This window comes from Pleurodeles waltl, chromosome 9 (genome assembly GCF_031143425.1).
Source record: "Pleurodeles waltl isolate 20211129_DDA chromosome 9, aPleWal1.hap1.20221129, whole genome shotgun sequence".
Taxonomy (NCBI): Eukaryota; Metazoa; Chordata; class Amphibia; order Caudata; family Salamandridae; genus Pleurodeles; species Pleurodeles waltl.
The window spans coordinates 1,149,208,576-1,149,229,258 of NC_090448.1; the positions used below are offsets into that span (position 1 = coordinate 1,149,208,576).

A 20,683-nucleotide genomic window follows, 5' to 3' on the forward strand; every position below is an offset into this window, starting at 1 on the left:
TGCCTGTCAGGCTGACCTTTGCTCAGTCTTATAGACACTCTTCTTGAGGTGCAAAAGGAAAAAGGATGTGGCCCCTTAGCCTCAAAGGACGGGCCGCGGCTGGTGCAAAGTGAGAAAAGACAACTTGGTAAAAGAAAACAAAACGTTAACTATAGAAAATACAACTTTGTAATTTTGTTTGTCTTGCTGGGCACGTTTTTGCCAGTGGCAACCCTACTGTTTGCAGGGAACTAGAAGTTAAAAAGAATAAAACAGTACCTTAATCACGTCGGGAGCAGCAGATGGGTACTGTTTAAGTTGAATCGATCAGTGCTTGGTCCCTGCTCCACACAGAGGAACTGAAATGATGTTTGGCCTGCTGTTAAGAATTACGAGACTCTAAAAAAGAGTGCCATGAAAACCAGCAAATGGTAAGCGACAGGCAGACTCCAAGCCCTTTCCTGCACACAACAGACTCTCGCAATCGAAATGCAAGCACTAGTGCAAGCACTTGCAGGCTTGGTCCCCGCCGCAGTGTATTTCCAGATTTCAGATGTGTTTCAGAGTGTACATTTTTCCTTACCTTACTCCATGTTAAATTTGGAAAGAGAGTCATTCCGTGATCTGAAGACTTCCAGGCTGATGGCAAGCCAGCCCTACAACAGAAAGCTGTCTGTAAATGAGTGAATTCATATATATTTAGGCAGCACAGACTTTATGCATGAAGAGGTTCCATGGCGTTAGAGCTGAAACTATCTTCAGAGGCAATTTAGCAAAAGAACTGGGTATAAAGTGCTTCCTGAATGGAATCATGGCATTCGATTTTTGCAAGCGAAATCGCAAAGTATTCCATCGCGAGGGCACGGCCACAGAGAAGGCCTGACCACCTCGTCGAGATGTACTAAAGCATAGTACAGTCCATAAAAGGAGGGATCCTGAACACGAGAGGATTGCTGGGAGACTGTGTAGGTAACAAGAAGAAAAAGAAACAGGGCCATCCTGTGACTGGCGCACATCTAGTCCCTGCCTGTCACTGTATTGCAGACAAAAGCTGTCCAGCAAGAGTCCACTGGCAGAGAGTGCCTCTTCTACTGAAATACTAAAAGGTTTGATAAAATAAGTTATAGGTGGTCACCCGAGGCCAACTACTATTATTTTGATTCAGAAAGTTTTTAGCACTCATAACACAATACGATCATGCAAAATCTTTTTTAGGGTGCTCCCAATAGTGTCCTAACACCCTACTACCAGTGAGGTGTCTAATTGATTGTAAGCTAACGAGAGATACAATCAAATCAAGGGGCATATTTACAAGGAAGTGGCGCATCGGTCCAGATGCTCAACTTTTCATGCGTCGCCCCTGCCCAATCTATCGACACATGGTTGCGTCGTATTTATAATGCGGCGCACCATGGCAGTCATTCGGACAATAGCGTCAACGGTTTTTATGCTATTGTGGAGCTTGGCTGCACTAGCGTTACAAATTTTGACACTAGTGCAGCAAAGCAGAGGGAGGCCCATTAATTAAAATGGGTGCGTCATTTTAACGGCTGCTCTGATTTGTGAATTTTACTGCATCATGTTTTCAAGCCTCCCTGTGTCGGAATGTCCCCCCTTACATACATTATGCCTTAGCGTAAAAAAATGACGCTAGGGTGCTGGAAGGTGGCGCTAAGGGCTTGTAAATATACCCCTTAGTGTGTTTAGTCCAAGCTTTCCTCTTTTCACTTTATTTTCCACACTTTAAGTACTGTGGATACCCTTGATTGAGAAACCATAAGTTCACATACATCTCACAGCCGACACGTGTTTTGTCTTGGAAAGGCTTCTTCAGGGCTCAAAAAGTCCTGGAAGTTGCCTTCCAATGTAATTTACCTACCTCAGCTTATCATGGCACTGCCTCTACACCAGCCGAAACTGGGGGCTTTTCTGAGCCTGGTTACTACAGGAAACAGAACAGACAACTACATTACTTCTTAATTATTTGTTAGTTTCCTTGTTTTCGCGTGGGATCATCCTAAGAAGGGCAGAAATTGGATTTCATACATGAATCAGCTTTATTGGTAACCAGGACTTTTTGAGCCTTGAAAAAGTATTTTGGAGTCTCTCTGCAGGTGCATTAAAGATTCAAATGTCAGTACTATAAAGGCTCAGCTCATCAATGAATATGTTTTTTTGGTCCTACCCTTAGGTTCTTCATCATTAAAGACAGCTTCCTGTTGTACTATGCGGAGAACGAGAAAAGAAACTTCGAGAGTAACAGATACTTCAATATCCATCCCAAGGTGAGGCTTCTTATGGACAGATGGGCTTGGTCTTGTCTTGGTAGGATCAGCTCAAGTAACTGTCTGAAGGCATTGAAACAACACATTGCATTAGTACTCCACAAATTACTCTACACAACTTGCATTCAGGGGAAGAAATGGGAACTCTCTCTCGGCCTATCCACATATCCACTACTTCAGGGGAACATCTCCCCAGATACCACTGTGCTGCAACCAAACCAATGGAACATAAAGGTACCTCTAGAGTAATGTGGTAGCATGAGATATTAAAACACTTCTTACAGCTGAACTAATCATATAAAGCCATATGAAGAATTATGCTTCAACCTATATAATTGTACGACATTTTCACTTTAGGTCTGATACAGAAGTGTTACATACAACCACAAAATGTGGCATTTGAGTTCAGGATTACTAAATACCGATTCTAACTGGTGGACTTCGCCAAACATTAATTCCACTCACTGTTTTGAAATGCATGTTTAATATTTAGGGCCTGATTACAACTTTGGAGGACGGTGTTAATCCATCCCAAATGTGACGGATATACCACCTACCGTATTACAAGTCCATTATATCAAATGGAACTCGTAATACGGTGGGCAGGATATCCGTCACATTTGGGACGGAATAACACCGTCCTCCAAAGTTGTAATCAGGGCTTACTGTTTAACGTTGGGGGGGCTTCGGTGTTCCCGGGATGAGCAGTGATGCTAATTTTGGGGGTTGCACAACCATTCCCAGTGGTTGTTACACACTTGTACACACATAACTTAAGGAAGTGTACAAATTAAGTGTGAAAGAAAACTAAAATAGCCACATTCTCAAGGAGTAGAAAGGAAGTTTTTTCTTCTGACACAAAAAATATTTTTCATATGTAGGATCATGCATATTTCCTCAGAACTTGTAAGGATGGTTTAGATCCACAGTTGATGCCCAGCCAGGTCAGCGCAAGTTACGGCACGTGGGCCCGAGGCTAGCCCACCTGGTAGATTTAGACGCCCCTGCCTACCTGGTGTGGCCCTCTGTGCCTTCAGTGAGGCCTCTCTGTGACGGCTCCAATGAAGCCACTGGCCCTTTGATGAGCGGGTGCCTTGTTCGATGTGCCCCTTTAACAAAGTTTTTATTTTTCAATAGCATATTGAAAAAAAAAAAAAAACGACGAGCCCCAGGGAGTTTTCCACCAGCACATGGAGGGGAAATCTGTTGTCACCTATGGGATGTGCAGGATGTCCCCGGCCCTTACAAACAGGACAAATGTGTGTCGACAGAATCCCGGTGCAGGGACATCTTTAGGATATTGGGGGCCCTGGGCCAAACGTAGTTCTGGGGGTCCCTTTGAGTATATGATCCAATTTTATCTCTTTCATGCCCTCTTTGGCCAAGTCACTGACAGGGCGCTGGTAGACTCGTCCAATCTCTAAATGTGTTTACATCTAATATTCAGGGATAGTGACGTGTATTTTCAATACTGTAACATAGCAACAGCTCACTAATATTACTGCAAATAATCTCTGTGACACCCTGACGTTTCTCATATGTGACGCCCAGTTTCCATCTAAAAGAAACTTTTTTATGGATGTTGCCTGAAAACATAAACACAGCATTTCTTTGCTGAATGTATGCAATAGACTCACACATTACTCGCATTAAAGATAGAGTAAAGGAAAACAGTATTTAAAACAATCTGTTTAAGAACTATCCAAGGTCAGTGAGAAAAGATTGCAGAATAGAGCCGGCCTGAGGTGGACTGGCTGTCAGTCAAAGGCTTCCGACAACAGTGCCAGCTGAGGCTTTGCCTGCAGGCCCTGGCACTGTGCCCACCTCTAAAGGGGCGGGGACTGTGAGTTTTGCAGATGGGATGTCAATCATCCACTTATTGGCAGATGTCCCGCCTCCTCCAAACCCCAAGTGACTCCTTTAATCCCTAGATTGCTGCACAGTGAACAATCAGGTGAAAGACGTGTAGAGGAGAGGGGCTCCCCTCGAAATTCATGTCTTGTACAGATTTCTGGTGCCCTCTTAGGGAAATTTGTGAATCTCAGAAATGCATGCAAGATATTGGTGTAAATCTGTGCTGCATCGGATTTCACCATTGCTTTGTGAACAGAAAGGAGCACCATGGACCTGGAGGTGTGGAGAGGTGCAGACTGCGGTTGCATATCTTCAGGGGAGTGAGGGACATACTCAGGGAGTGGATGAGCACGTGAAGTGCAGGAATTAATGCAGGAAGTGCACAGTGGTGAGGGCAGACTGTGGCTGGGTTTGTGGAGAGTGGGTTACTATACACTAGGCGCAGAAGGCTTACTATTCCTACTGTGCGCAGTGTGGGAGTGAGGGAGCACACGTGTGGCCAAGTGTGTGCAGCGCTTTGTTGAGGGTCCAGATGTTGCGACAGAGAATGTCGAATGTAGCTGAGGGTTTGCACATGATGGAGTGATGCTCAGACGATAGCTGGCGATGCACATGACATGGCTCAGCATGCACAGAATGTAGCTGAGGTTGTGCACATGATGGAGTGATGCTCAGAGGATAGCTGGCGATGCACATGACACGGCTCAGGATGCACAGAATGTAGCTGAGGGTGTGCACATGATGGAGTGATGCTCAGAGCACAGCTGGCGATGCACATGACACGGCTCAGGATGCACAGAATATAGCTGAGGGTGTGCACATGATGGAGTGATGCTCAGAGCACAGCTGGTAATGCACATGACACGGCTCAGGATGCACAGAATATAGCTGAGGGTGTGCACATGATGGAGTGATGCTCAGAGGATAGCTGGCGATGCACAAGGGACGGCTCAGGATGCACAGAATGTAGCCTAGGGTGTGCACATGATGGAGTGATGCTCAGAACATAGCTGGCGATGCGCATGACACGGCTCAGGATGCACAGAATGTAGCTGAGGGTGTGCACATGATGGAGTGATGCTCAGAACATAGTTCGCGATGCACATGACATGGCTCAGGATGCACAGAATGTAGCTGAGGGTGTGCACATGATGGAGTGATGCTCAGAAGATAGCTGGTGATGCACATTACATCGCTCAGGATGCACAGAATGTAGCTGAGGGTGTGCACATGATGGAGTGATGCTCAGAGGATAGCTGGTGATGCACATTACATCGCTCAGGATGCACAGAATGTAGCTGAGGGTGTGCACATGATGGAGTGATGCTCAGAGCATAGCTGGTAATGCACATGACACGGCTCAGGATGCACAGAATGTAGCTGAGGGTGTGCACATGATGGAGTAATGCTCAGACCATAGTCGGCGATGCACCTGACACGGCTCAGGATGCACAGAATGTAGCTGAGGGTGTGCACATGATGGAGTGATGCTCAGAGGATAGCTGGTGATGCACATGACATGGCTCAGGATGCACAGAATGTAGCTGAGGGTGTGCACATGATGGAGTGATGCTCAGAGGATAGCTGGCAATGCACAAGGGATGGCTCAGGGTGCACAGAATGTAGCTGAGGGTATGCAGATGATGGAGTGATGCTCAGAGGATAGCTGGCGATGCGCATGACATGGCTCAGGATGCACAGAATGTAGCTGAGGGTGTGCACATGATGGAGTGATGCTCAGACCATAGTCTGCGATGCACATGACACGGCACAGGATGCACAGAATGTACCTGAGGGTTTGCACATGATGGAGTGATGCTGAAGACATAGCTGGTGATGCACATGACACGGCACAGGATGCACAGAATGTACCTGAGGGTTTGCACATGATGGAGTGATGCTGAAGACATAGCTGGTGATGCACATGACACGGCTCAGGATGCACAGAACGTACCTGAAGTGTGCACATGATGGAGTGATGCTCAGAGGATAGCTGGTGGTGCACAAGGGACGGCTCAGGATGCACAGAATGTAGCAGAGGGAGTGCACATGATGGAGTGATGCTCACAGGATAGCTGGCGATGGACAAGGGACGGCTCAGGATGCACAGAATGTAGCTGAGGGTGTGCACATGATGGAGTGATGCGCAGAGGATAGCTGGCGATGCACATGACATGGCTTAGGATGCACAGAATGTACCTGAGGGTGTGCACATGATGGAGTGATGCTGAAGACATAGCTGGTGATGCACATGACACGGCTCAGGATGCACAGAACGTACCTGAAGGTGTGCACATAATGGAGTGATGCTCAGAGGATAGCTGGTGATGCACAAGGGACGGCTCAGGATGCACAGAATGTAGCACAGGGAGTGCACATGATGGAGTGATGCTCAGAGGATAGCTGGCGATGGACAAGGGACGGCTCAGGATGCACAGAATGTAGCTGAGGGTGTGCACATGATGGAGTGATGCTCAGAACATAGTCCGCGATGCACATGACACAGCTCAGGATGCACAGAATGTAGCTGAGGGTGTGCACATGATGGAGTGATGCTCAGAGGATAGCTGGCGATGCACATGACATGGCTTAGGATGCACAGAATGTACCTGAGGGTGTGCACATGATGGAGTGATGCTGAAGACATAGTTGGTGATGCACATGACACAGCTCAGGATGCACAGAATGTAGCTGAGGGTGTGCACATGATGGAGTGATGCTCAGAGGATAGCTGGCGATGAACAAGGGACGGCTCAGGATGCACAGAATGTAGCTGAGGGTGTGCACATGATGGAGTGATGTTCAGAACATAGTTCGCGATGCACATGACTTGGCTCAGGATGCACAGAATGTAGCAGAGGGAGTGCACATGATGGAGAGATGCTCAGAGGATAGCTGGCGATGCACATGACATGGCTCAGGGTGCACAGAATGTAGCAGAGGGTGCGTACATGACAGAGTGATGCTGAGGACACAGCTGGTGATGCACGTGACTGCTGAAGATGCACAGAATGTAGCGGAAGGTGTACAGATTATGGCTGATGGGGTTTGCTAAATGTATGTAAGGCATGGTGGGTTTTGATGTTCTGCAGAGTGTGCAAAGTATGTGCAGAGTGACTGCCATTCTGTGCATGCAGGGCATTGGTCAGAAATATGTCAAAATGGTGGCAGGCTCTGGACTGGTGCTTCAGTGTGACATTACTGCACATTCGTTCATTTGTAGGGTCTATTGGGAACAAGATCTCCGGTTCTAATAGGCAATCCTAACCCTGCCTTGCTCTTCACTAGGGGGTGATACCACTGGGCGGCTGCATCGTTGATGCCAAAGAAGAACCCAACATGCCCTTTGCAATCAACATCTCCCATGAAGACTTTCACGTGAGTGAATTCAATCCAGGAGGTGGGAAGGTGATGAGAAGCTGGGATCATGTATCCTGAGTACTTGTTCATGCTTTTCGTAAATCATTAACTAGGCCATGTTGGGGTGTTGGAGTGTCGAAGGGAGAAAAGAGACAGATGTAGAAAATATTCTCTTTTTATATGTATATTGTCACGATCACTAGTGGCACACTGGATCAAGGAGTATGTAAGGTGATACACTGGATCAAGGGGTATGTAAGGTGATACACTGGATCAAGGAGTATGTAAGGTGATGCACTGGATCAAGGAGTATGTAAGGTGATACACTGGGTCAAGGCGTATGATACACTGGATCAAGGAGTATGTAAGGTGATGCACTGGATCAAGGAGTATGTAAGGTGATACACTGGGTCAAGGAGTATGTAAGGTGATGCACTGGATCAAGGGGCATGCAAGGTGACAAGCTGGTTCAAGGGGTACGTAAGGTGATACCTTGGATAAAGGGTATGTAAGGTGATATTCCGGATCAAGGGGTACGTAAGGTGATACGTTGGATAAAGGGTATGTAAGGTGATATTCCGGATCAAGGGGTACGTAAGGTGATACGTTGGATAAAGGGTATGTAAGGTGATATTCCGGATCAAGGGGTACGTAAGGTGAGACGCTGGATCAAGGTGTACGTAAGGTGATACAGTGGATCAAGGGGTATGTAAGGTGATACACTGGATCAAGGGGCACGTAAGGTGATACAGTGGATCAAGGGGTATGTAAGGTGATACACTGTATCAAGGGGTACATAAGGTGATACACTGGATCAAGGGGCACGTAAGGTGATACAGTGGATCAAGGGGTACGTAAGGTGATACTCTGGAACAAGGGGTACGTAAGGTGATACACTGGATCAACGGGCATGTAAGGTGATACACTGTATCAAGGGGTACGTAAGGTGATACACTGGATCAAGGGGTATTTAAGGTGATACTCTGGAGCAAGGGGTACGTAAGGTGATACTCTGGAACAAGGGATACGTAAGGTGATACACTGGATCAAGGGGTATGTAAGGTGATACACTGGATCAAGGGGTACTTAAGGTGATACACTGTATCAAGGGGTACGTAATGTGATAAACTGGATCAAGGGGTACTTAAGGTGATACTCTGGAATAAGGGGTACGTAAGGTGATACACTGGATCAAGGGGTACGTATGGTGATACTCTGGAACAAGGGGTACGTAAGGTGGTACACTGGATCAAGGGGTTCCCTAAGGTGATACGCAGCATCAAAGCGTACGTAAGATGATCCACTGGATCAAGGGGTATGTTAGGTGACACGCTGGATCAAGGGATATGTAAGGTGATAGGCTGGATGAAGGGATATGTAATGTGATGAACTGGATCCAGGGGAATGTAAAGTGATACACTGGATCCGGGGGTATGTAAGGTGATAAACTGGATGAAGCGGTATGTAAAGTGATACTCTGGGTCAAGGGGTACATATGGTGATGCACTGGATCTAGGGGTACATGAGGTGAAACATTGGATTAAGGGGTACGTAAGATGATACATTGGATCATGGGGTTCTTAAAGTGATGCTCTGGAGCAATGGCTACATAAGGTGATACACTGGATCAAGGAGTACGTAAGATGATACTCTGTAACAAGGGGTATGTAAGGTGATACACTGGATCAAGGGGTATGTAAGGTGATACTCTGGAACAAGGGGTTTGTAAGGTGATACACTGGATCAAGGGGTATGTAAGGTGATACTCTGGAACAAGGGGTTTGTAAGGTGATACTCTGGATCAAGGGGTATGTAGGTGACACACTGGATCAAGGAGCATGTAAGGTGATACGCTGGATCAAGGGGTATGTAAGAGATACACTGGATCAAGGGGTATGCAAGGTGATACGCTAGATCAAGGGGTATGTAAGGTGATACGCTGGATCAAGGGGTATGTAGGTGATATGCTGGATCAAGGGGATTGTAAGGTGATACTCTGGGTCAAGGGGAACGGTGATACGCTGGATCAAGGGGTATGTAAGTTGACACGCTGGATCAAGGGGTATGTAGGGTAATATGCTGGATCAAGCGGTATGTAAGGTGATATGCTGAATCAAGGAGAATGAAAGGTGATATGCTGGATCAAGGGATATGTAAGGTGATACACTGGATCAAGGGGCATGTAAGGTGATATGCTAGATCAAGGAGTATGTAAGGTGATACGCTAGATCAAGAGATATGTAAGGTGATACGCTGGATCATGGGGCATGTAAGGTGATATGCTAGATCAAGGGGTATGTAAGGTGATATGCTAGATCAAGGGGTATGTAAGGTGATACGCTGGATCAAGGGGTATGTAGGTGATATGCTGGATCAAGGGGATTGTAAGGTGATACTCTGGGTCAAGGGGTACGGTGATACGCTGGATCAAGGGGTATGTAAGTTGACACGATGGATCAAGGGGTATGTAGGGTAATATGCTGAATCAAGGGGTATGTAAAGTGATATGCTGAATCAAGGGGTATGTAAGGTGATACGATGGATGAAGGGATGTGTAAGGTGATACACTGGATCAAGGGGCATGTAAGGTGATACACTAGATCAAGGGGTATGTAAGGTGATACGCTAGATCAGGAGATATGTAAGGTGATACGCTGGATCAAGGGGCATGTAAGGTGATACGCTAGATCAAGGGATATGTAAGGTGATACGCTAGATCAAGGGATTTGTAAGGTGATACGCTGGTTCAAGGGGTATGTAGGTGATATGCTGGATCAAGGGGATTGTAAGGTGGTACGCTAGATCAGGGGGTATGTAAGGTGATACGCTAGATCAAGGGATTTGTAAGGTGATACGATGGATGAAGGGATATGTAAGGTGATATGCTGGATCAAGGGATATGTAAGGTGATACGCTGGAACAAGGGGTATGCAAGGTGATGCACTGGATCAAGGGGTATGTGAGGTGATACTCTGAAACAAGGGGTTTGTAAAGTGATACACTGGATCAAAGGGTATGTAAGGTGATACGCTGGATTAAGGGGTATGTAAGAGATACACTAGATCATGGGTACTCACAAACTTTTTCTCGGGGGCCAAAATTGCAGTATGGTTTGCGGCTGAGGGCTGCACTGAAGTGACAGCGGGGGGGGGCTTAGAGGGGGCGGGGCTTAGAGGGGGAACAACCACCCCGCCCCCTTTTCCAAAACTATCCCAGTAACACACACAGCGCCATCTGCTCTCACCCCTACCCCAGTAACACACACAGCGCCATCTGCTCTCACCCCTACCCCAGTAACACACACAGCGCCATCTGCTCTCACCCCTACCCCAGTAACACACACAGCGCCATCTGCACACAGCGCCATTTGCTCTCACCCCTACCCCAGTAACACACACACAGCGCACACACACAGCGCCATCTGCTCTCACCCCTACCCCAGTAACACACACACAGCGCGCACACACACAGCGCCATCTGCTCTCACCCCTACCCCAGTAACACACACAGCGCCATCTGCTCTCACCCCTACCCCAGTAACACACACACACAGCGCACACACACAGCGCAATCTGCTCTCACCCCTACCCCAGTAACACACACACAGCGCACACACACAGCACCATCTGCTCTCACCCCTACCCCAGTAACACACACACAGCGCGCACACACACAGCGCCATCTGCTCTCACCCCTACCCCAGTAACACACACAGCGCCATCTGCTCTCACCCCTACCCCAGTAACACACACACACAGCGCACACACACAGCGCAATCTGCTCTCACCCCTACCCCAGTAACACACACACAGCGCACACACACAGCGCCATCTGCTCTCACCCCTACCCCAGTAACACACACACAGCGCGCACACACACAGCGCCATCTGCTCTCACCCCTACCCCAGTAACACACACAGCGCCATCTGCTCTCACCCCTACCCCAGTAACACACACAGCGCCATCTGCACACAGCGCCATCTGCTCTCACCCCTACCCCAGTAACACACACACAGCGCACACACACAGCGCCATCTGCTCTCACCCCTACCCCAGTAACACACACACAGCGCGCACACACACAGCGCCATCTGCTCTCACCCCTACCCCAGTAACACACACAGCGCCATCTGCTCTCACCCCTACCCCAGTAACACACACAGTGCCATCTGCACACAGCGCCATCTGCTCTCACCCCTACCCCAGTAATGTAGGAATGTTGTTGAAACACTTGATGCCACATGCGAGATGTTCTGCTAGTGGTCAATGCTGGTACCTCCTAGCTGCTGCATTCTGAAGACTCTTCAGGTGGCTTGGCTTTGTGTGCACCAGCAGCAAATAAATGCCTTTTTTATTGGGGGATCCGCATTGTGCAGGTGGCAGAAATTTCAGCATATCGTGATAATGAACACAGAACTATGATGCCTTCAACAGATGCATTGACCCTGGCTCCAGTACAGAAGTGGTCACCAATCATACAAACACGTCTCTTGATTAACTAAATTGGACACTGGGCCTTTCCTGGCTCATCAAGGTAGATACCATGCACTTCCATGCAAAATAGGACTTCTATTTAATCAGAAGAATTGATGACATCATTTCTAAGAGAATGTGTTTGTTCTTTGCATATATAAAGATTAAAAAATCATGGATTTTAAAGAGTTCTGCTAAGGGACTGACAAATACATTGAATAAGGCCGGCTTAGAGATGAACCCAGGGGTGCACCGCTCTTTAGTGCGAACCATTGATGTTTAAATTACGCCAGTGAAATTCACGTAATTTCAGAAATTTCACGTTATGCTGTTACGCAAAATTCCCCAAATAACAGCACTTTGCATAATTACATGCCATTCGCAGGAAAATTTACTGCAAATGGCACCAATGAGAACAACAGAAGGGAAGCAGCTGTTTTTCGGGTGATTTTGCTGAAAAGCATCCTCACCCTAAAAATTGATGCAAAGATGCAGTTTGCACTAAAATATAGCACGAATGATGGATTCGCATTTCACATAATTACACATAATTTTGATTCATTTTGCCACAATTATGCTGTAACTTTGTGTACTTGCATAAAAGCAAATTGTAGAAGTTTCGCACACCACTAATTTAAGATGGATTGTTTCAGAAGAATAGTTCCCACTGCATTGATAAATTGGCTAAATATTGTTACAGCATTTGTTCTTTTTTTTTCTGTCTCAAGACTCACCTTCCATTTTCCAGACATAGCTTCCCCGGATAATAGACAGAAAGTCGCCTTTTACAGGGCCACTGGAATTATGCAGCAGGATAGACTATATTATGCGGCAAAAAAAGCGGGTTATGTGGTGTATTGTGCCACAGTTTGTGATAGTATTACTTCATTATTTTATCATTACTACACGCAGTAACCGTGCCTTAGCCAAGATGTCTCATTATTACTACCAGTTTAACACCCAAATACAGCAATAAGCAACTGAAAACAGACCCGCTAATCTTTGCAACTAGCTTTCCATTGTGCTGGGACACGTGTTGCCACATTTTTAGTAACTTTTTATCCATTTGCGCTAGATACGAAATTTGTTTTGTTAAAATCTGCAGATTATCCCGTAGATAATGGATTATGTGGCAAAAGGGGCAAATCCAAAATTATGTGGAAAAAGCTGCATTCGCAGATCACATAATTCCAGTGGCGCTGCCTATCACAGAGTCACAATATGCACGAGCATTGATTTGGCTATGAATAAACAAACAAGAGAAACTATTCACATCTGTAATCTCTCCAGGCACACCTTATAGACCAATTAAAAGGGGAGTGTCATTTGTAGTCATTGAGAGAACAATTTTTTTCAGTGACAGTGGTAATACAACTCTTAAGGAAAATAAGATTAAAATGTTACTTCTCTCCCCATGAAAGTCCATCACTAAACAATGCCACTAACCTGAGACCTCACTCAACATGTGGATCCCCCAATTCAGGAATTCTAGCATAGGTACTCACTTTTGAGAACATAGGGTATCATTCCGACCCTGGCGGTCCATGACCGCCAGGGCCGGGGACCGCGGAAGCACCGCCAACAGGCTGGCGGTGCTTCCTGGGCCATTCTGACCGCGGCGGTAAAGCCGCGGTCAGAAAAGGGCAACCGGCGGTTTCCCGACGGTTTACCCCTGGCCCAGGGAATCCTCCATGGCGGCGCTGCTTGCAGCGCCGCCATGGGGATTCCGACCCCCTTCCCGCCATCCTGTTCCTGGCGGTTTTTAGCGCCAGGAACAGGATGGCGGGAACGGGTGTCGTGGGGCCCCTGGGGGGCCCTGCACTGCCCATGCCACTGGCGTGTGTACAAGAAAAGAACACTTGCAGCCTTCAGAGAGAAACAAACGACCAATAATGAGATACAAGCGGCACCTGTCACCGAGGAGCCATTAAAGCGCCTCACAGCCGCGGTCAGAAAAGGGCAACCGGCGGTTTCCCGACGGTTTACCCCTGGCCCAGGGAATCCTCCATGGCGGCGCTGCTTGCAGCGCCGCCATGGGGATTCCGACCCCCTTCCCGCCATCCTGTTCCTGGCGGTTTTTACCGCCAGGAACAGGATGGCGGGAACGGGTGTCATGGGGCCCCTGGGGGGCCCTGCACTGCCCATGCCACTGGCATGGGCAGTGCAGGGGCCACCTAACAGGGCCCCATAATGATTTTCAGTGTCTGCTTTGCAGACACTGAAAATCGCGACGGGTGCCACTGCACCCGTCGCACCCCTACAACTCCACCGGCTCCATTCGGAGCCGGCTTCATTGTTGAGGGGGGTTTCCCGCTGGGCCGGCGGGCGGCCTTCTGGCGGTCGCCCGCCGGCCCAGCGGGAAAGCCAGAATGGCCGCCGCGGTCTTTTGACCACGGTGCGGTCATTCGGCGGTTCCCTCCAGGCGGGCGGCTCCCGCCGCCCGCCGGGGTTAGAATGACCCCCATAGTATTGAATGATCTGTCTACCACTGGGCATACCCAGGCCTTCACTCCCTATAAAGTGTGTCTCCTGGTACGGCAAGCCCTTAACACCCTTTAACACAATCAGATCCTCCAGCTTTTCACCATTTTTCATTTTGCTAAATAAACGGGAAATTAGCTGGGAAGCCCGATCCCCACACAGTAAAAGCAAATGACCCTTTGCAGTCTTTTGACGCAGTGACAGAGGGCAAAGAAGGGTGTTATAAAACCATCAGACATTGTGTTGTACAATCTTATGATTCTTCTTAAAAAAGACTTGCTACTTGACAGAAATCATGAAACTCCAATTGTTACCTACATTATTGACAACTGCAAAGGTTGGTATTTTTGGTAAATTACCTGTATCTTTCTGTATGTACGCATTTTAATGTGCTGCATTCAGTCCTATATATAACAAATTGTTGTTGCAAGAAAAGCTAGATATCTTTTTTAAGCTCATTGTAAGTCACATTTGTGTCATACAATGAAATTTGTTTATCACACTATTTTTTTGCATTTTTTATAATGCAAGCTTGACCAATTACTCTTTATGATAAACGCACATTCGTTATAACAATGTTCTCATACTTGCTGTGTAATTTCTACACTCTCCGGGCGAAATTCACAAAGAATTCTGCATCGCAGGGAAGCAAAACAAGATATAAATAATTGCTGCGCTGCCCTGTGTGAGGGCGAGAGAGCAGAACGACGCCAAGTCTATTAAGATATAAGGATGTCTATCTCTGGCCCTGCGCATTCGGCTGCTTTGCACCAATGCACACGCCCTTGGACCACGGTGCACGGGTGTGTGTAATGTCAAGCATAGATTTGTATTGCAGTGGGATCCTTCCAGTACAAAATAATACGCTTGGCATTTTTTTCACTCGGAGTCTCTTTATTGAAAGTTTTTTTTAAGTCACGCATAACAAGGTGAAACAGAGGCTCCGAGTCTGGTACCAGGTCCAACAGTACATTGCAAGCAAAGTTAGCTCATGGTCTATAAGCAGTAGATAGAACAATAAACAAACAGTTCTGCCCCCATTGAGGCCATTCACAGTGCGGTGCATAGGAGTACTAAACAGAGAAATGAACAATCATTTTCAATGCAACAGGTCTCGCATTTGTTCGAGTTAGAGCTATTAGCGTTGTAAAGCAAAAAAAAACGCAGCGCGATCGCGCTATGTAAAATGCAGCACGATCACGCTGGGTGGAAAATAAACAGATAAAGTAGTCCGGACTCCAGGCTGAAAACATCGAGCCTCGTATGTTTTTGGTACTTTACCGGTGCTGTGTAGGTGGGCTAAACACCGGAAAAGGCATGACGTATGCATGCCTTTCACAAATGAAAGCAAGCACATTTTTAAAAGGCAAGCCCACGAACCAATGTAAGTGACTGACGTGGCATGGGTGTGGTTTAAAGCCCAAAGAGAGATGACAGAATGCACGGAGTTGTGCTCGCCCATTAAAAGGAAAAACAGAAATGTAACAGGACACACAAATCACAGGTCAGCTAAGCAGTAAGCCTACCAGCTGTTCGGACATGGTTGTGGGCAGTGCAAAATGAGTGTTTGTTTACCATAGGGGGAGGGGGCAGAGGAGCCCCACTGGTGTAATCTCAGTGGAAGGGTCAGTCGAAAAGTTGTAGCGCCCTTAATCTCGACAGATTAAAGCAGGTAAATTCTATTCCCCTGAAGCAGCGATCAGTGGGTGCCACGTGGCCTGGAATTTGGCCTCTGGCTGATTTAGATTATGGGAAAACTGTTCCATCGGTGGCATGCCAGAGGCAAGTAAACCACTGAGCAATACAGGGAGTCATCCAGGTTTTACACAACGAGGCCACAAGCTGTCGTGCTGCGTGGAGCATTTAACTAATAAGTCTCCAATCAGCATGGGTCATTGCGTGTAAGTCAAGGGGGGGATGCCTAGGATAACTGTGAGATACCAAGCAGGCAGTGGGAATCCTACTGTGACTTTATTATGGCCCAGGATCTCCTTCCAGTAGGTTGTAATGAGGCTGCATGACCTCCACACATGGCAGAAGTCACCCACCGCAGGGCCACACCCCCAGCAGAGGGGTAGATAGCGGAGAGGCGGGCGGGCTAGAGTAAAATGCCATTGAAACATAAGCTTATATGCTGTTTCCCTGAATGACATGCTATGTTTTGGGTATGTCTTGCCATAAGGTCTCCCACTGTTTGTGTGAGATGCCCTCTGTAGTGGTGGTTTGCCAGGTGGTCTGATACGCGTGGACACAAACGGGTGTAGAGTGCTACAGTGTGTAGTACGTGTTGGATATGAGGCCCCTAGACCCAGTAAAGGCCCTTACCAGCTTTTCAAAAGGGGTATAGGGCCTAACAACCAGGGGATAAACAGTTGGGTGTTGTGCCCAATGTCACAGCTGGCAGAGTTGTAGCCTCACTGTGTCTGCGAGTTGGTAGTCAGCTTTACACTGGTCGAAGGACTTTGTTGAGGTCCAGACAAAAAGGTCTCCCAGTGTTCTGCATTCACCCGCCCTCCATTCGGGAAAAGATTGGGGTGATCGTGCTGGAGTAAAGTCAGGATTGCGAGCAATGGCGGTATTGTGGGAAGGGAGGGTGCTAAGACCCCTTTTGAGCACCAACTTGTCCCATGCATGGCATAGTTTGACACTTTCATAACTTTGTATGTGTGCTGTATAGTACAGGATGTATTCAAATTTAGAAAAGTTTTTAGAAAAGAAAACTTTTCTCTAACTTCACACCAGCCTCAAGCAGGCATATAGTTCTGGCGCAAATACAAGTTTAGCAGATAGGGATTTGTGTGAAACCCATGGGTAGCTGCATGGGGCTGGCATTGTGCCCCCTCGATGCAAAGTAGCGTTAAGTGGTGAAAAGTGCTACGTAGTGTTATTTTAGGGCTACTTTTCAGTGCAAAACATGTTTTTCTCTGGAAAATGAATTCCAAAATCAGCAGGGGTTTGCAACACAAAGGTGACGCAAACCCGGTTCAAAGTGTAGATAAATGTGGTCGTCTTCGTTTCCAGTTACGACCTCACCCTTTTCTTTCTTTAGATTGGGAAAGCAAGAGTGCTACTTTTCTCTTGTAGGGACGCGGTTGGTAATAGCCACTGAAACGTCGCAACTTTTCAACTTAAAGAACTGTTGGGTCACTCTGCGTTGGCGCTGTGTATGTCTTCTGTGGTGTACGTGGCAATTGATATGTGCAATTTATCTATTTAAATTTACTCTGCCCTATATTTTGTGCACAGTCATGGTAGGGAAGAGCTTCAGTGGGAGTATTATTTTGTGCATCATCTGTGGGTTTCACTGTGCGCAAAGTCGATGGGCCATGGCTTCAGCCTTTTACCTTCACTATCCATGCATTGGACTCCTACTGTACGCTTTATGGAGGGTAATTCCATATCGTGCACCTATAGCCAAATATATCTTAGTCAGCATCAGCTAGTTTCAATAAGCTATCCTGCTATGAGGGCTGGAGATTGTTCCCTATGTAGTGCCACGCTTTCAGCTTTGGCCCATTTTAGTACCCATCGCCTCCAGAAAATCATAACCAACATATTGCCAGACAGAAATATTGATTCCTAAGTATGGTTTACCAAATTTAGTCCCACTGGAGTTAATCATAGAAAATCTTCACCCAATGGCTTAATATTTTTGTAAACAATATTTTAGACGCAATATTTCTGTCTGAAGATATTTTTATAATGATATTCTGACAAACTACCTAATGCATAGCAAAAGGCTTTTGACCTACCACAATTCAGCAGGTAGAACAGGTTTTGGGAAAGTTGGCTCAGGAAGGAAAATTGTCAGGCCTGAAAAAGCCAGCCTTCCCAAAGAGTCCCCATCTTCTGCACACAGGGTCGAAATAGAACCACAATGTAATCTTTCCTGTGTAAACCACATGCACATCAACACACAAGTTCCATGCATGGTCACACATAGTTAATGGCAGAAACAAAGTGATAGATGGAATGCTTGAATTATTTTCAGCCACTAGCGATAGCATCTCAATCCATCATTTTTTTGCCCACCATGCAACCTCAATTTGGACCAATCCATATGCAAATCAGGCTTGATCCTGCCCTTCATGGGAACAATCCAGCCCAAACTGCCATTCCAGGTCCTCCCTGAACTCCCTGAACTGGAATACAAGCAACCTATGACCAGTTTCACCTTTATTATGGCTCATCAGCCCATGATTTGCATATATTTCCTGGTTGATAGTCAGTACTGCAAACAATGCAAAGGTGCCTCGATTGTCGTAATGTTTCACCAATGTTAGTTAATCTTTGTGGCTATTGCTTAGAGCGTTTACACATGTTCTCAGATGTCAGTTTCTCCCAGTCACATATTAAAGTATGCAAGGGGCACATTGACAATATTTTTATCATCTGGAATGGTTCCAATGAGAGTCTGCCTGGTCTTTACCTGGCACAGTGATAAGTGGCAGATACCTTTCCTAGACCTCATTATTATACATGACCCAAGAAGACTGATTACAAGTTTATATAGGACACCAACTGTTAAGAATACTTTGTTGAATTATCAGAGCTTCTAACCCAGGGTCCTAAGGGATGGGCTCCCTTTTGGCCAATTTTAGTTCTCTGGCTGAATTGCACGCACAAAATAGATTATTTCACAGGCTAATCAATGGAACGGCTAATTGGGAGAGGATACCCTAGAAAATTGGTAAAAGCAGATAGGTTTCAATACCTAATATGGCCTGGACCAAAGACTGTCATAAGCTGGTGTGTGTGTGACCGCATTTCGCTCACAGGCTAATCTGCCGGTGAGAATTATAAAGAGACACTGGCAAATTTTACAATCTGGAAACCTCACCTTCGATGTGACTTTGTATGTAAAGGACCCAAAATGTAAGATTTGCTAATGTTGTACATTCTGCAGGAACTCAGCAGCAAAAAATAAATTTGCTCCTTAACTCTTAGGGACTACCCCCTTTATTGGAAATGTATAAATGCTCCTCTTGTGAGGCTTGCAAGTTCACATCCAATACAAAAAACTTTGTACATGAGCAGGTAAGATATGATTTCAAATCTTTCACAAATTGTAACTCTACTAATGTGGTTTGCTGTATGTTTAGTCCCTGCATTATGATTTAGATAGGAGAAACAAGTAAAACCAGTACATAATCCGGTAAAAACAAGAATTTGCCAAAACAGGAGCTGTATATGCTGTAAAGTGACCACTGCCCCTTTGATCACATATTTCCTGAAAACGGATCACTCAGAGGACGACATACGATGGCAGTTCAGCAGCACCGTGAACGTACCAGAGAGAGATGGGGATGTGGGAGCCTTCGTACAGAGACTGGGACACAAGTGGATACAGCATCCAATCCATTGAACAAGGACTCAACACTTTGGTAGGACGCTGAGGCTTGATCAGGGGGGTAGCTTATGGGGGGTGTGTTTGAGGTGTTATACCCCCCTAAAAAATGTATTCTGTAGTAAAGTCAAAACTGATGAACTGCAGGAACACACATATGACATCATGGTCCACATACAATTCCACCAGACATACAGCATCACTAGTTGGACTTCACAACATGATGACACCACCATCACTCACACCATTCCTGACATGTAAATACCTGTGCCTAAGTCCTGACAACACACATGTAAGACAGAGAAGACACGTAAGCATTATGTACACATGGACCACCACGACTGCCATGGCACTGACAACAGATCACATTACTACATAGGGCAGCTTCATGAAAGAAGAAACAACAAATATTTCACATCAACATATCATAAATCATACAATACAGAATGTTGTCCAATTCACCCACTTCAGCTAGGCCAAGGGTATCAGTCATTGTTCCACTCCATCAGATGTGCCCCCAAGTAACCATTGAGACATGATGTAGGCAGCAACTAAGCTATGTTGCACTGTAACTGCTTGGGCATTGGCATTTTTGACATATACATTACATATTGGCAATGGTGAGGTCTGCCTAGGCACTTACCACCTCTAGAACTATCCCATTGGGTTCAAGGTTACATCCCCACAAGTCTAGCACATTGAAATGCATGATGATTGCAATCAGACCAAATCAAACACCCAATTCAATGTATCTTACTGTTGCAACCTTCACATACCCCATTGATAGAAGATGAACATCATATGGGGATACAAGTACCAAGCCATAAGTCCAGTCCCATATAGTCCCTATCAGTGGTGGAATTGTAATGGCTGCCTCACATGGAGTCAATACCAGTACCAGTAC

General features: G+C 46.4%; 1 protein-coding gene across 1 annotated transcript in view; it reads left to right on the top strand.

The window, feature by feature from the left end:
• PLEKHD1 (pleckstrin homology and coiled-coil domain containing D1) overlaps positions 1-20,683 on the top strand; it is a 201,114-nt gene that overhangs the window by 100,438 nt on the left and 79,993 nt on the right. The window contains exons 2-3 of the mRNA XM_069208976.1: positions 2,171-2,264; positions 7,407-7,496. Coding sequence (XP_069065077.1) covers positions 2,171-2,264; positions 7,407-7,496 — 184 coding nt within the window. The remainder of the gene's footprint in view (positions 1-2,170; positions 2,265-7,406; positions 7,497-20,683) is intronic.